The 15,241-nt window shown below is 46.4% G+C and overlaps 1 protein-coding gene across 1 annotated transcript; it reads left to right on the top strand.

Moving 5' to 3' along the window:
• Positions 1-410: 410 nt before the first annotated feature.
• ISL1 (ISL LIM homeobox 1) lies at positions 411-11,662 on the top strand. Its single transcript, XM_026017037.2, has 6 exons — positions 411-712; positions 1,632-1,821; positions 4,549-4,808; positions 6,658-6,944; positions 8,137-8,304; positions 10,372-11,662. Exons 1-6 carry the CDS (start codon positions 685-687, stop codon positions 10,486-10,488), a joined length of 1,050 nt encoding a protein of 349 aa, XP_025872822.1. The 5' UTR covers positions 411-684; the 3' UTR covers positions 10,489-11,662.
• The last annotated feature ends 3,579 nt before the right edge of the window (positions 11,663-15,241 follow it).

The following is a 15,241-nucleotide window of genomic DNA, read 5'->3' as shown; positions in this document are numbered from 1 at the left end:
GAGCGCAGGGCGGAGGAGCGGCGCGGCGGGAGGCGAGGGCGCCGCCGGCACGGCCGGGAGGGAGCGCGGGAGGGGGAGGGAGGGAGGGGCGGGCGGGCGCGGGAGGGGAGGGGAGGGGAGGGGGCGCGGGAGGCGGAGGGCGAGCGGGAGCGGGAGCGGGAGGCCCCGGGCCAGCGCAGCCGGGCCGCCCGAGCCCCGCGAGGGAGCCGCCCGAGCCCGGAGCGAGCGGCCCCGGCCGGGAGCCCCAATCCTCTCCCGCGGGCTCTCGGAGCGGTCAGTGGCGCTCGGCGGCGGCGAGGCTGAAATATGATAATCAGAGCAGCTGCGCCGCGCGCCCCGCAGCCAATGGGCGCGGCGCTCGCCTGACGTCCCCGCGCGCAGCGTCAGACCAATGGCGATGGAGCTGAGTTGGAGCTGAGAAGTTTGAGTAAGAGATAAGGAAGAGAGGTGCCGAGCCGCGCCGAGTCCGCCGCCGCCGCCGCGCCTCCGCTCCGCCAGCTCCGCCGGCTTGAGTTGGACTCCCCGACCCGCGCGGGCGCGGCGCAGCCGGGCAGCGGCCCCCCCGCCTCGGCAGCCCCGCGGGCCACTGTCTCCCACTTAGCCACAGCTCCAGCATCCTGTCTGTGGCTGGTCTCCAACTGTACAACCACCATTTCACTGTGGACATTACTCCCTCTTACAGATATGGGAGACATGGGAGATCCACCAAAAAGTAAGAGGCTATTTTACCTTGCGGGGCTCGGTGTGCTGTTCTTGTGCGGGGGTCTCTCTCGGGCACGGGGGCCAGGAGCTCGTCCGAGTTGGAGTCCTTGCCTGCAGAGAGGAGGAGGAGGAGAGGAGGAGGAGGAGGAGGAGAGGTGGCTGGTTCTCGTTTGCCGCCACGCCTGCATGCTCGCTGTCGGCTCCGATCTTCGGGAAACTGCTCGTGCCTTGCGTTTGAATTCGCCTGTGCGCCCTGCAGGACCCGAGCGCTACTGGCGGTGCCGGGCGGCGGTTTCCTCCTCGGGGCCCCGGAGCTCTCCGAGGAGGTTATATTGTTGCAAAAGGTGCCGCCCGTACATACAATACCCGGAGATGTGAATTAGCATTAGACTCGCAAGAGAGAACGAGTGACAACTGTGTGGATGTCTGCTCTGGCTAACAATATCCAGCCCTAGGTGCTGTTAGAGGAGCGCGCTTCGTGGAACATAGAAGCGTCCCCTTAACGCTGCTAGTCAAAACCTTTTCTTTGACTTGACTTCTCCATAATCTTTCCCAATGATTACGGCAAAGAGGGAGGAGGGGTGGTGGTGGTGGTGAGGGGGGGGGGGCAAGAAATACAAAATGAACGGGTTTGATTGCGTGCTAGGCTTACAAATGTAGACTATTCAAATCTGCATTTTTACATAGATTCCACCTCCTTTTTAAAACGAGTCAGGGTTTTGATGGCACACTTCAATTACCATCCCAAAGTGCAGTACTCTTTAAAAGAGAGAGAGAGAGAGAGGAGAGAGAGAAAGAAAGGAAGGAGAAGGAAGAAAAAAAAAAAAAAAACCTCCCAGAGTACGCCCTATAAGAGAACGACACTAAAAGTGTGTTTATCTCTGTAGGAAGTAAACGGTTAGTCAATCATGTATTTATTTTCATTTCAGAAAAACGTCTGATTTCCCTATGTGTTGGTTGCGGCAATCAAATTCACGATCAGTATATTCTGAGGGTTTCTCCGGATTTGGAATGGCATGCGGCATGTTTGAAATGTGCGGAGTGTAATCAGTATTTGGACGAGAGCTGTACGTGCTTTGTTAGAGATGGGAAAACCTACTGTAAAAGAGATTATATCAGGTACGCCATTTATATTGCTTCCCTAACTCTGAGAGTTCCCCGTCTCTCCCCACTCCCTTTTACGTATTTGATGTCGCTTTGTCTTTTTGTGAAGTTTGCCTTAGTGGGGTCCCTTGTGCAAAAGTTATCTTTAAGGATGTTGCACAAATTAAACTATTCTGTTTATTTCACTTTTTAGGGAGGGGGAAACCCCACAAACTCAGTAGTGGCTTTCGTAAATTGGGTGGCGTTGAAGCTCGTTTAATTGCTCTTGGAATTGGGGATGCTCAAATTATTTTCTTCTTTCACCCTCCCCCTCCCAAAACAAACAGGCAGAAATTTAAACATGGATAACTTGGGGTTTCTAAACTTTCTTTTCTAAAGGTTGGTTTTTATTGTATCGTACAGTGCAGTGTTTTTCTCTGTTCATCAATTTATTTCAATAGTTCAGTGTTTTGTTAGTAATTGACAAATTCTGTGGAGATGTCAATGCGATAGGCGAAATAAAAGTTTGACCTAAGGGTTTTTAGAAGTGCACTTTGAAAGTGCAAATAGAAATATTGCCCCCTTTACTTTTAGGGTAAGTGTGCTTTCTTGGAAAATTTCAAAACCAACCCAAATACTCCCTGCAAAAAGACCGGAAATTTAATCTTTTTAAATATTAACCCTTTGGTGACATCTGACTATCTTTTCTTTCTTATCTTATCTGAGCTGATGAATTAGACAGAGCAGATCAAATTGCCCATCATCTGTCTACGAACAATTGGTATATTTAGATAATTGAACAGCTTCCTTTCTCACATTAAAATCTGGTAACTGATAAAATGAGCGAATTGCCCATACTGACAAGACTAAAACCACACAGGGAACATTCTGAGTTTTTTTTTTTTTTCTTCTTCTTCTTCTTCCAGTTTATTCTATGCCTAAAGTTCATGCTTCACAAATCTCAAATTTTCTCTGACCTGTGTATATATGTACGGCAGAAATTCCATCTTCTGCCTTAGGAAACCAGTAGACTTCCTAAAGAAAATTTTATTGTTTTAATAACAAACAGAAGAGATAACACCTTCTCTATTCTGTTAAATGATATCAAAATATTATATACTTTTTAAATGTCTCCAGTGGCTAGTAACAAGTAATTAGCTTTTGTAAGGCATAGAATTTCTGGAGCTGAGAACTTAAAGTTTAGTCAAGAGTTAAGTATGCGGTCACAATTTTTACTTGTTTGTCTAGTGTCCAGCACTTTTTCTTCTTGTAAAAACATGAAATAGAGAGTATAATCTTGATAGGTAAAACTGAACAGTGCGTGTAGGGGTTTATTAATACTTTGCTGGGAGGGGGCAGTGGGAGGAAATAGGGGAAGTGGGGAACTGGAGGAAGGGGAGGGATTTTCCAAATTGTTTGGTCACAGGCAAGGTAAAGTCTTCATCCTATGAAATGGAAGATCTCACATAGAGTAGGCGGAGGGAGGAAAAACTTTTGAATCTACCTTCTAACCTCTGACAAATGAGCTGTTTTCATTGTTTACTTGATTAGTGTGTGAACTCAAGATTCTAGAGAGGGAGAGCTCACTTTGCACCTCTAGGACTATCTTTCCTCCTGTGGAGATAGTGTTTTGCTCAATTACATACAGACCTTCACGTTGCCAATTCTTGCGTACACATTTATAGAAGGAGCCGATAGCTTTTGCCTTTTCCCCTTCAGTCTCTCTCGGTTGTGTGCGTGTTCCCCTTTGAACTCCTATAGTTGTAAAAGCAGAACACGGAGACTATTTAGATTTCTGAATGCCCTTCTTCCTTTTGGGGAGAGAGGTGCCCTCCCTCCACCTCGTGTGGATCTTTTCCTCTCCTGGATTCTATTTGTAGGAATGCCCCCGTTTCTGTTATTACCGATACACAGGGGGGGGGGGGGCAGGTCAGTGCTGCCTAGGTGGAACCTATAAGGATTGTCCCTTTGTAGGAAAGATCAGGAGCAAGAAAACCCTTAGAAGTGAGTCTTTTCATTTTTCTGGGTGGTCATGATTCTCAAGCAAACTGAAATAGAGGTAGATGCTTCAGCAACTTGTAAAAGATTGAGGGAGCAGGAGCAGATTTTAAATAATATAATAATAAAAGGAAGAATGGAAAGGGAACTTTCTGTTAACATTGTTGCCCGAGGAAAAAGCTTTAGTTGGGGGAAAAACTGCAACGTGCTTATTGTGCAGAAGGGGAATCTGGAAACCCTCAGAGGTTTCATTTTGTTACTCTGCTTGTGCATCTCTGTATATTTACAAATGAGTGGGGTGACAGTCTCATCCCCTAAGCTTTCTTTTTTCTCTTGGAAGGACTTTTTGTAGCAGTTTTAGAGACATTTCTAGCAGCAGAAATTGGGGGATAGGAAGGCAAAAGTGTGGGGCCAGTGGCTACTAGAGTCCCCCCTGCCTCCTTTCTGCAAAGAGCTGCAAGGGTTACCCTGGGACGGGGCTTCCAACCCGTCCAACATTTTTACTTTAGGGGTATTCTGAATTAAGGAGGTACTGACGGAGACACAGAGGTTCATAAGAAAGGAAAGGGAGGATAAAAGACCAGAAGGAGAAGAGGGAGAAACCAAATGATTTCTTTCCGCCCGTCCCCAGCTGGTCGGCTACTGCAGATTTCAGGGTCCCGTGTGGCCGGGGGTCCTCAGCAATCTGGCGCCGCGGCAGTGCCGGCTTAAAGTGATCCCCTCTTTCCGTGTTTCTCTCCCCGCCCCGGGCCGGCGCGCGCTCAGGTTGTACGGGATCAAATGCGCCAAGTGCAGCATCGGCTTCAGCAAGAACGACTTCGTGATGCGCGCCCGCTCCAAGGTGTACCACATCGAGTGTTTCCGCTGCGTGGCCTGCAGCCGTCAGCTCATCCCCGGGGACGAGTTCGCGCTTCGGGAGGACGGGCTCTTCTGCCGCGCGGACCACGACGTGGTGGAGAGGGCCAGCCTGGGCGCCGGCGACCCGCTCAGCCCTCTGCACCCAGCGCGGCCGCTGCAAATGGCAGGTACTCCTTGCCCGGAGGGAGGCCGCCGGGGGAGGCTGGCGCTGGGCTGGACCCGCACGGCCCAGCCAGTGCGCGGGCCCCCGCGGCCCCCCTGGTAGCCACGGGGCAGTGGCTGCGGCAGCGGCAGCGGCCCACCGCCAAGGGAAGTGTCCTCGGAGCAGTCTGCGCTGGACTTCGCTCTTTTGCGCAAGATTCGGTGCACTTACTGTCTCCTCAGACTCCCCTTCCGCAGCACACCTGTACGCATCTAAACATGCGTACACATGAATGTACACCACTTGTGCATACGTGTATACACACGTCCAAACAGTACTTCCAGTTTACCTTGGCCTCCAAACCGGGGCTTACTGAAAATGGGCTTCAGCTCCCCGCCAGGTAGTCTTCCTGCCGCTGCCTAATTAAAGGGGTGGAGCTCTGGGCCCCCGGAGCTTCCTCCTTTAACCCAATGAAGGAAGCTTAGGTGGCCCTAAGTCATTTAGTCTTTCAAATCCTTTTTCCTTGCAACTGCCCCACACTCTGAAATATTTTTAAAATTTATTTTTGTCCTTTTGTGAAAGAGTGGATGTGAAAAGATACAGTCTCCATAACTGCAGGCCATTGCACAGAGCTGTAATTTAAAACTGTCAACAAGCTAATCTGCAGTAATTGCCTTTTAAAGGGAGCCTGCCTCTTTAAACCATTCATTCTATGTGATTTGGTGAGAATTTCATCTTCAGGCCTGTCGCCTGTAACACTAAATTGACCCAGTAGGTTTTGACCTGACCCTAGGGGTCCTGAGAGGTGCGGGATTTGTACCATACATTTCAGAGAGCCCATTCCGGGAGAAGGAGAGTAGAAACTGAGCAAGATTGGCCACGAGGAGGCCTTCCCTGAGGAGGCAGACAGTGTTTCCAGAACCTTACTTCCCTTCAGGAATAAGGGAAGTACACCTACCGCTCAGGAATAGATCTACCTGGGGCATTATTAAAGTATCAATTCTCACTAAACACTGACGGAGGGGAAACACAGATCTGTGCACTCTGCTTTTTCAGAAGCTGTAAGGCTTCTGTTCTGGGGGGTACACGACTAGCTTGCACAGGGGCAAAGACAGAATGGCAATTTCAGTTCTGTGCAACCTGTGCTCGGCTTTGTGGGAAAACACAGAAGAGATGGAAATATTGGGAGGCAGTCAGGAGACAGAACTCTCCCCAGCTGTCATTTGTCCCGAACCCAGGCAACGCAACAGTTTCGGTTTTCCTTTGTACTGGGTCAGTCCGTCTCATGAACAGCCAGGTAGATTTAGTGGAAAGATCAAGGACGGGAGTTATGGCTGAAATACTGAATTTCTTTAGCTCCTTGGCTTGATTACCCTCTCTGAACTGAAGTTCAAGGCTTTCTGTCAGAATTCTCTTTGACCTTTGCATTAGAGACCTCCCGGCTTGTATAGTGTCTCTGGCTGACACTGGGGTGTTCTGCATTTCCTTCCCATGTGGCTGTTGTCCAGGAGTCTGGAGGTGGTGGGTACTCTTGTAACCTGGGACCAGTCTGGGTATGAGGACGGGCAAAGAGGGAGGAGAAACAATGCTGAACAGTGCTGCCCCAGAGAAGTGCGCCCCTCTGCTAAGGCTATGTTGATTAGAGCAGGGGCGGAGGCTGCGTTCTGAGCCTGAATTACTCAGCATTGACCTCTCAGGTTGGAGAGCCAGATGTTATTCTCCCTTTTGCTTCCCTGATCCCCACCTCTGCCACCCCCGCTTTGTTTGTCATGGCTGCAAAGCACTGGCCATTGTCTGGGAGCAGCATGGGAGGGCGAGCCACCCAGGCCTTTGCTCACTGCTCACCGTGCCCCTTGCCGCCCCTTGCCTCGCAGCCGAGCCCATCTCCGCCAGGCAGCCAGCCCTGCGGCCCCACGTCCACAAGCAGCCAGAGAAGACCACCCGTGTTCGGACTGTGCTGAACGAGAAGCAGCTGCATACCTTGCGGACCTGCTATGCCGCCAACCCTAGGCCAGACGCACTCATGAAGGAGCAACTGGTGGAGATGACGGGCCTTAGCCCTCGTGTGATCCGGGTCTGGTTTCAAAACAAGCGGTGCAAGGACAAGAAGCGGAGCATCATGATGAAGCAGCTCCAGCAGCAGCAGCCCAATGACAAAACTGTGAGTGGCCCTGGGACCAGGGATATGGAACTTGAGTGGGGAGCAGAGCAAATGCACGAGGTGCAAAGGACTGCCTAGGTTGGCCTGCAAGTGGGTTCCCTCCTGCTCAAAAGCAAAAGCCAGCAGCCCCTTACCTCCTCTAGCCAGGCCCAGGCCCCAGGGGAGAAGCAACTGGCAAGGGCCCAGCGCAGAGCCCTGTACCTCCACCCCCGGCCCATGTGAGTGGGCTTGTGCCCTTCAACCTGTCCCCCACCAGCAAACACTCCTGCACTGCTGAGCAGGGGGCAGCAAGGCCTGACCCTTTCTGACAGCATTCAGGTTGTCAGTTCCTCAGGCACCAGAGAGAGAGAGACACCTCCTTGGCTCCCTGTCTAATTCAGAGGTGGATGGGTGGGTTGTCCTGGTGGTGGACCCTCTCGGTGTGTTGCTTGAATCTTGACAAGGCCTGCCTCAGTGCCTTCAGACCAGTGAGATCCACCAAGGTGACCTGCGAAGATAGGACACCCTCTACTCTAGTTCAAGTCCAGGCCTCCAGAGATATTATTATCCACTGTCATCCCAAGCCCATGGCAGCACCCACTCCACCAGGATTTCTGGTTGAGTTAAACTAAAGAGGTTCTCTTTCTTTTCTTTTTACCGCTTCAGCCCTATTTTTAAATCCCATAAAACCCCTGCTGTCATTAAACTTGGCAGGCCAGCCAAGCCTGTGCCGGGGCACTTTTTAAGTTGGTAGTAGCACAAGAGTAGCCAGACCCAAATGCTTGGGGGTGGGGGTTGGCTCTGTGAAGAGAGGTGCCTTTGCCTGTAGAAAGTGTAACTGAAACTGCCCAGAAAACCCACCATGTCCAGAGGCTGCAGCTTTCTGCCCGGTGACGCTACCGCCTGTGAAGGCAGATGGGAGGAACTGAGATAAAATGTGGATTTAAAGGGAAAGGAGAAAGTCAGAATAGAAATTAATTTAGTAAATTCCAAGCAAACCTACTAGTCCCACCCACAGAAGCAGAAAAACAAAATACAATAAAAAAAAAAAAAACCCTCTGGCTAATATCCATACATGCAGCAGATTAACTGAGTCAATAGTGGCCACTATATAGATAAGATAATGCTAGGGTATATTTGCTTAGCCTCTGCGGACAATGGAGGGAGGGAGTTTGGTCATTAACGTGTTGGGATTGGGGGGGCCTATTCACAGAATATCCAGGGGATGACAGGAACTCCCATGGTGGCTGCCAGTCCAGAGAGACACGATGGTGGCTTACAGGCAAACCCAGTGGAGGTGCAAAGTTACCAGCCGCCTTGGAAAGTACTGAGTGACTTCGCCTTGCAGAGTGACATAGATCAGCCTGCTTTTCAGCAACTGGTAAGTGTCAGCTCTCAGAGTGAGGAAGCTGAATCTCTAACAAAAAGAAGATTCTGGTTTAACTGTCACACAATGAAAGATTCCGAGGGGAGGGTGCTTCCTTGGCCCCAAGGCTGGGGAGAGATGAAGGAGGCTTGATGAAGAGGAGACAAGCGCTCAAGGGAAACAAACTTCTCGTGAGTCCTTTCTCTGAGTTCATAATTTGACCATATAGGTTGAATTTTCTCTCAACTGGGCCTGCTTTGAGGGATAACTTCCAAGGTGTCTAATTAACTAGACATGCATAGGAAGGTGTACAGGGTTGCAAAATCATATATCTTAGACTTTTAGAGCTGGAAGGGACTTTTAGAAGACCTTGTCATTTTGATCAGCAATTAGTAAATTTACTCTCTCCTCAGCTACTAGAGAATGGTGTATTTAAAGACCTAAATTGAGCTGTTTATGTTAATAACCAATGTTGTAAGACATAATCAATGTTATTATCAATGAGCAGCAGGCACCTGTGTGGGTATGATTTTCAAATATATCAATAAAGAGTTCAGTTATTTAAAGACATGATGGATGCTTTCTGTTATTAATACCCCTTTCTGGGACCAACCTAATCTAAAATGTAGGATTACTTTAACATTTTAAGTGTATGAGTTAAGATGTTATGCACAGTCTCATACTGTGGGGCATGTATAGCCAAAGGAACGTGAGTTCTACCAATCAGAGACAACACGTAAAAACCTGTTAGCATTAGTATGTTTCATACATCCAGAGAAGAGAAAATTAACTCACCATATGCCTACAAAAGGCTTAAGGGTCCAGATAAACAAGAGTATTAGATATATATACTTTGTGATATGGCATATATACACCTATTTTTTTTCTTAAATAGTCAATGGTCCTGTAGAATTTTCTTCTATAAAAACCAGATCTATTCTAAAAACTTGTTCCTTTCTTTGGAAGTAAAACTTTAGTTGAGGTTAGTTTTTTACCCTCACATTTACCTGGAGAACATTTTCTTTCTCTGTGGCGACAGTTAGGTAATAGGCCAGAGGCAGTGGTTACAAGGACTTGGTCCAGGTTTACATTTGTAAGTGGGCCAGTCTAGAGGCTAGGCAAATTTGAGAAGCCCCTTGACCTCTCCATGGGAAAGTTTAATAGGATAGAAAGGAAGGCAAATTCTGGAATTAGGCAAAAGAACTTATTTAAAGTGAGAGTAATCTTATGAGTTATTTGAGCAAAACCTGGATCATAGAAGGCAAGTCAGAGGAGGGTTCAGGGCAGCCAAGTGTTTGTACCTTCTAAAACTTTAGTGTTAGATGAGAGTAGTGGGAGGGAAGCCAAGGCAGGAGGGGGGTATAGGGGTGGAGTGGAGAAAGAGGTTTCCAACAGCAACACAATACTTTCGGTTTAAAAGAAGGAGCCAGATATTTATAATGCGATGACGTTATAATATATGGGTCTCCTCTCGGAAGGAAGAGCCTGATTTAAAGAGAGAAAAAGAAAGAGAAAGAGAGAAAGGCCAAAAGGCAGCAGGACCAACAACAAGGAAGAAAGCCCACGCTGTGAACCCTCTGAGGAGTTAATCATTGTTCTGTGGAGCCTCTTCTGAATCTCCTGTCACACGATCTGAGCGATCTGAGCGTGTGTTATGGATTTTCCAACTCAAGAAGAGAGGCTTTGATGCCTGGAGACTGAGGACTTGCCTGCTCCCAGGGCAACATGTAGCCAGCAGGATAATTTTATTTCGAGCATGCATGGTAGAGTTGCGATGCCATTTTACAGTGGGAAACACATTTGTCCTTAAATAATTTAACGCAACACAATGTTGGGAATTCAGTTTCAGTTAAAACAGAGATCTCTTGAAAGATGGGAAAGCGAGAGGATTTTTTCTCAAGTTCTTTTCTTTGTGGGCTTTCTTTAAGCCTGTTAAAATTCAGTTATACATGTAGATCTTTATCTGCATATCCATCTACACACAAAAACACTTGCACGTACCTATACACATATGATGAGCTTATAATCCTTTTAAGAATACAATCGCAGCCTCCTTTATTCATTTCTCAACCTTCTATGCAGGTGAATTTTTCAGAAGGAGGACCGGGCTCTAATTCCACTGGCAGTGAAGTGGCGTCGATGTCCTCTCAGCTCCCAGATACACCTAACAGCATGGTAGCCAGTCCTATTGAGGCATGAGGAACATTCATTCAGATGTATTTTTTTTCCCTGTTGGAGAAAGTGGGAAAGTATAATGTTGAACTCCGAAACAAAAGTATTTAACGACCCAGTCAATGAAAACTGAATCGAGAAATGAATGCTCCATGAAATGCACGAAGTCTGTTTTAATGACAAGGTGATATGGTAGCAACACTGTGAAGACAATCATGGGATTTTACTAGAATTAAACAACAAACAAAACCCAAACCCAACATACGCTATCCAATGACCTTAGGAGTACTGAAAAAAAAAAAAAAAAGACGTTTTTAAAACGTAGAGGATTTATATTCAAGGATCTCAAAAAAAGCATTTTCATTTCACTGCACATCTAGAGAAAAAGCAGAAATAGAGATTTTCTAGTCCATCCTATTCTGAATGGTGCTGTTTCTATATTGGTCATTGCCTTGCCAAACAGGAGCTCCAGCAAATGAACAGGAAGAGAAACTGGCCTCCTTGGCTGAAAGAGTCCTTTCAGGAAGGTGGAGCTGCGTTGGTTTGCGATGTTTTTAGTTGACTTTAACAAGGGGTTAATTGAAATCCTGGGTCTCTTAGCATGTCCTGTAGCTGGTTTCTTTTTTACTTTTGCCCCTCCCCCTTCTTCGTCGTCGTCTTCTTTTTTTATTTTATTTTTTTTTTGAGATCCATCCTCTATCAAGAAGTCTGAAGCGACTTTAAAGGTTTTTGAATTCAAATTTAAAAACCAACTTATAAAGCATTGCAACAAGGTTACCTCTATTTTGCCACAAGCGTCTCGGGATTGTGTTTGACTTGTGTCTGTCCACGAACTTTTCCCCCAAAGATGTGTATAGTTATTGGTTAAAATGACTGTTTTCTCTCTCTCTGGAAATAAAGAGGAAAAAAAAAAAGGAAACTTTTTTTTTTTTGTTTGCTCTTGCATTGCAAAAATTATAAAGTAATTTATTATTTATTGTCGAAAGACTTGCCACTTTTCATGTCATTTGACATTTTTTTTTTGTTTGCTGAAGTAAAAAAGAAAAAGATAAAGGTTATACCGTGGTCTTTGAATTATATGTCTAATTCTATGTGTTTTGTCTTTTTTCTTAAATATTATGTGAAATCAAAGCGCCATATGTAGAATTATATCTTCAGGACTATTTCACTAATAAACGTTTGGCATAGATAAATAAAGAAATGCAGTGATCCAGGGTCCCTCTTTTATATGTTTACAAGTAAGCCATTAAAATGTCTGAAATTAGGAACTGCATGTGCATGGGGTAAACTGACATACAATAGGTGTGATATTTTATTGCGAATAGTTAAGGTCCAACTTGCAGTTTGCATTTTAACAGTTGAATCAAAACTGGTTGGAAGCCTTTGGTTCTCAGCTGTGATCATGTTAACTGCCTTTTTTTGAAAATGAGGGGCTATCCCGGTCCGGCACCCCCAACTCTCCTTCCTCCTCCTGGCTCTTTTCTTGCCCGACCCACCCTACCCCAAATAGGAAGAGGGTCCTGCATAAATGGGTTTTGATTCGGAGTCACTCTTTTATTTTCTGGGAGTAAGTGCTTTATACCAAAGTCTCCTTCTTAGGATTGTTGAAATGACCTATATTTCCAGTCTCAGCTCTTGCTGCGAGAGAGCCTTTCCGCCTAGACAGTGAGCTCTGCCCATCATTTACCAGGGGCGGCTGTCAGCCGATTGAGAAATGCTGCTTTACTTGCGCAGGAAGAGCAGGCCGAGGGGAGAGTTTTCTCAGCAATTCCCAGACCAGTGAGCGTGGGTCTTTTCTTGTCCTGTTCCCCACCACCCCCTCCCCTCCCCCGACTCCGATTCCGGGACCCTTAAGGGCTGCCCGGCTGGGGCGGAGGAGCGCGGGGGAGGCTCCTCGGGGAGCCTCGGGCTGCGGCAGGCCCCCTCCGCGGTCGGAGCGGCGTGCACCAGCGCTGCCCCCCACCCCATCACCTCCACCCGGGTATTTGCAGCAGCTCCAGTGTGGGCGCCCAAACCCAGGGGTACGTGAAGGGCCCTGCCCCAAATCAGGCTTCTTGGTGCTTCTTGGTTTGCGGTGTAGAGCTAGGATTTGGGGCTCCACCCTGTCCCCTTCTCTTCCCCCACCCCCCGGATGATACTTTGACTCTTAGAAACTGGGTTCATTTGTGTGCGCGAGTGTCATGCCGTTGTAAGTATGTGACAATTCTTAATAAATACGAGGGCTAACGTCCCCTCGTGGTGTGTCTGGCGGCGCGTGCCCCTGCGGGCCCTGACCGGGGCGGCGTGGAGGCCCGGCTGGAGACCGGGTGAGCCCCGCGGCCCCCGGGCTCTCCAGTTGCTTTCACCCTCTCCGAACCTGCCGCAAGTCGGGAAGCGAGCCTCAATTAGCCTTTTGTTTGGCGTCGTTCTACATAACGGGTTAATTACAGGCTCTAACGTGGGGGCAGAGAGAAAACAAACTTTGCATTGAAAATGTTACAGTGCATTAGACATGCCCGTTGATTACTTTGATTGTTGTGTCTAATTCTTCACCGAGGGGTAATAATTTGGCCCGCGGTAATAATGGCTTGTGGTCTTCAGTTGAGAAAAACAGGAGTTGCGCCTTATCTCACACAGATCTTCTGGAAAGATTTCTCTCTCTCTCTCTCTCTCTCTCTCTCTCTCTCTCTCTCTCTCTCTCTCTCTCTCTCTCTCTCTCTCTCTCTCGTTTCCCATCTCTCCCTAATCCTTCCTATCGGACTTGGCTCTTTTACCTTTAGACTCATTATTTGCCCACCTTTTCAGTTTTCCTTTTTCTTCCCAGGACACCTGGGATAGCTAACTGATAAGTGCAAAGATGGCAAGGTCAACGTGAATATTGGTGTCTGCATAGTTGCTAAAGGCCCAAGCCTTAGTTTGGAAACCATGACGTGCCCTTTTCCAGCTGTAGCCTCTGGTGGACTCTGTATAGGTTAGATGGGAAATAGAAACTTTTAGGGTTTGAATGCAACGGAAGGACTTAAAGTGAGGCACACATCTTTGTGATGCTTTCTCATCCTGACAATTATTCCCAAGATTGGGGGGGGGGGGGAGGGTGGAGGGGTGGGGAAGGAGATGATGTTTTACATATATAGATGTCAGCCTATTCTGAGGTCCACAGCTTGAATTTAAGTACAGTAATTTGGGAAGGGAGTGATGAACGATTTGGTTTCACTTGCTAGATTCAAGATATTTGTTGCCTGATGGCTGAGAATGGATTGATGGGTCGATAGCATTCTAGTTCTTGTATTATTCATATGAAAGGTGTGTTCCCTTCTAGACTCCTCAGCATGTGCGCTAAAATGTGTAGCTGAAATGTCTCCTTGTTTGCAAACCATCTCTTGCACATACTCTCCTTTTCCCAGCACACCTCTGGAGACCTAGCTTTAAGCTGTGCTCTTCTAATGAAATTCCTCCTGTTTGCTATTATCTTTGATCCTCCCTCCCCTTATTACTCTGAATTCTTCCTTCTGGACATTATGACTCATTTCCTCCAGCTTCTGCAAGCTAAAACTTAATGCAACTAAAAACATCCAGGACACTCTCCTTCAATCAGGCAATCCGTATCAATATCTATACTCAGAGAAGATACCCCCCCCTCATTGTTTCAAAGCAATAACAACTTCTGTTTCAGTCTACTGTCTCTCTTTCCTTCTCATTAAATGGACCTGGTTTCCTTACCATTAAAAAAGGGTCCTTTCTAAGTTAGAATCATATTTGAAGAGACTTTTTTCTTCGTTGAAATAACATTTCTGGTTATTTGACATTCTTCGTGGGTGTGTGTACCCACTTACCAATTCACAAGGTTTTTTTTCTTTCTTTCTTTCTTTCTTTCTTTCTTTCTTTCTTTCTTTCTTTCTTTCTTCCTTCCTTCCTTCCTTCCTTCCTTCCTTCCTTTTTCTTTCTTTCTTTCTTTCTTTCTTTCTTTCTTCTTTCTTTCTTTTCTTTCTTTTTTTTAAATTCAAGATTAAATAAATGACTGTAATGCTCTGCTGCTATTCACCCTAATAAGTTTGTTAAACTCATTGCATTTACCTCTTTCTTGGTCTATCTCAGCCTTTTGACTACTAGCTCAAAGACAATGTACTTTTAAGATAGAAGTACTTGGCATTTCCCTAGCACCTTGACTCTTTAAACCATAAGATTGTTCTCATTGAAAAATCTCTTGTAAATCCCATATGGATTTATTTAGTCTTTTCCATTTCCTTAAAAAAAAAAAGAAGAAGAAAAAGTTAAAACTCTGTCCAAACCACCAGAAGAGCTAAGTTTGGATATAACTCAACCAGTTTGGGTTTTTAATCCCACCCCTAGTACAAGTAAACTAAGCAGAAAGTACTAATTTTTTTTTATTTGTAAAGTTTAGTCAATTTTTGTAAGAGAGATTTATAATCCAAATTATGCTTGAGTTTTATTCATTAAGGACTATATTTCTTTTCTGCTTATCAACAATTAAAGATTAGTCACAACAAGGGAAGTCCAATCTTCTTTGGAAGTGCGGAGAGAAAAGGGTAAAGGATCTTTGCGTGTGTATGTACCTTTATTTAAAAAGTGTTACTTTCGAAAATGGCCCCAAATCTCGAATTCTCGTTAACTATTTCAAATAAAAACAATTAACTTGTACAGTGTGGGTCAATATTTTTAAACTAAAATGCAAGTAGTTAATTCAGGGCGCTGGCAGCCGAGTCTGTTTACTGATCTTTTCTGATTGTTGTTTTCTTGATAACTGAGCAAGCCACTGAATGGCTGTTTGAGCCCAGGCGCC

The sequence above is a fragment of the Vulpes vulpes genome, chromosome 4, assembly GCF_048418805.1.
Source record: "Vulpes vulpes isolate BD-2025 chromosome 4, VulVul3, whole genome shotgun sequence".
Classification (NCBI taxonomy): Eukaryota; Metazoa; Chordata; class Mammalia; order Carnivora; family Canidae; genus Vulpes; species Vulpes vulpes.
The sequence above is the reverse complement of the archived record's forward strand: the minus strand, read 5'-3'. Positions and strand labels throughout refer to the sequence as shown.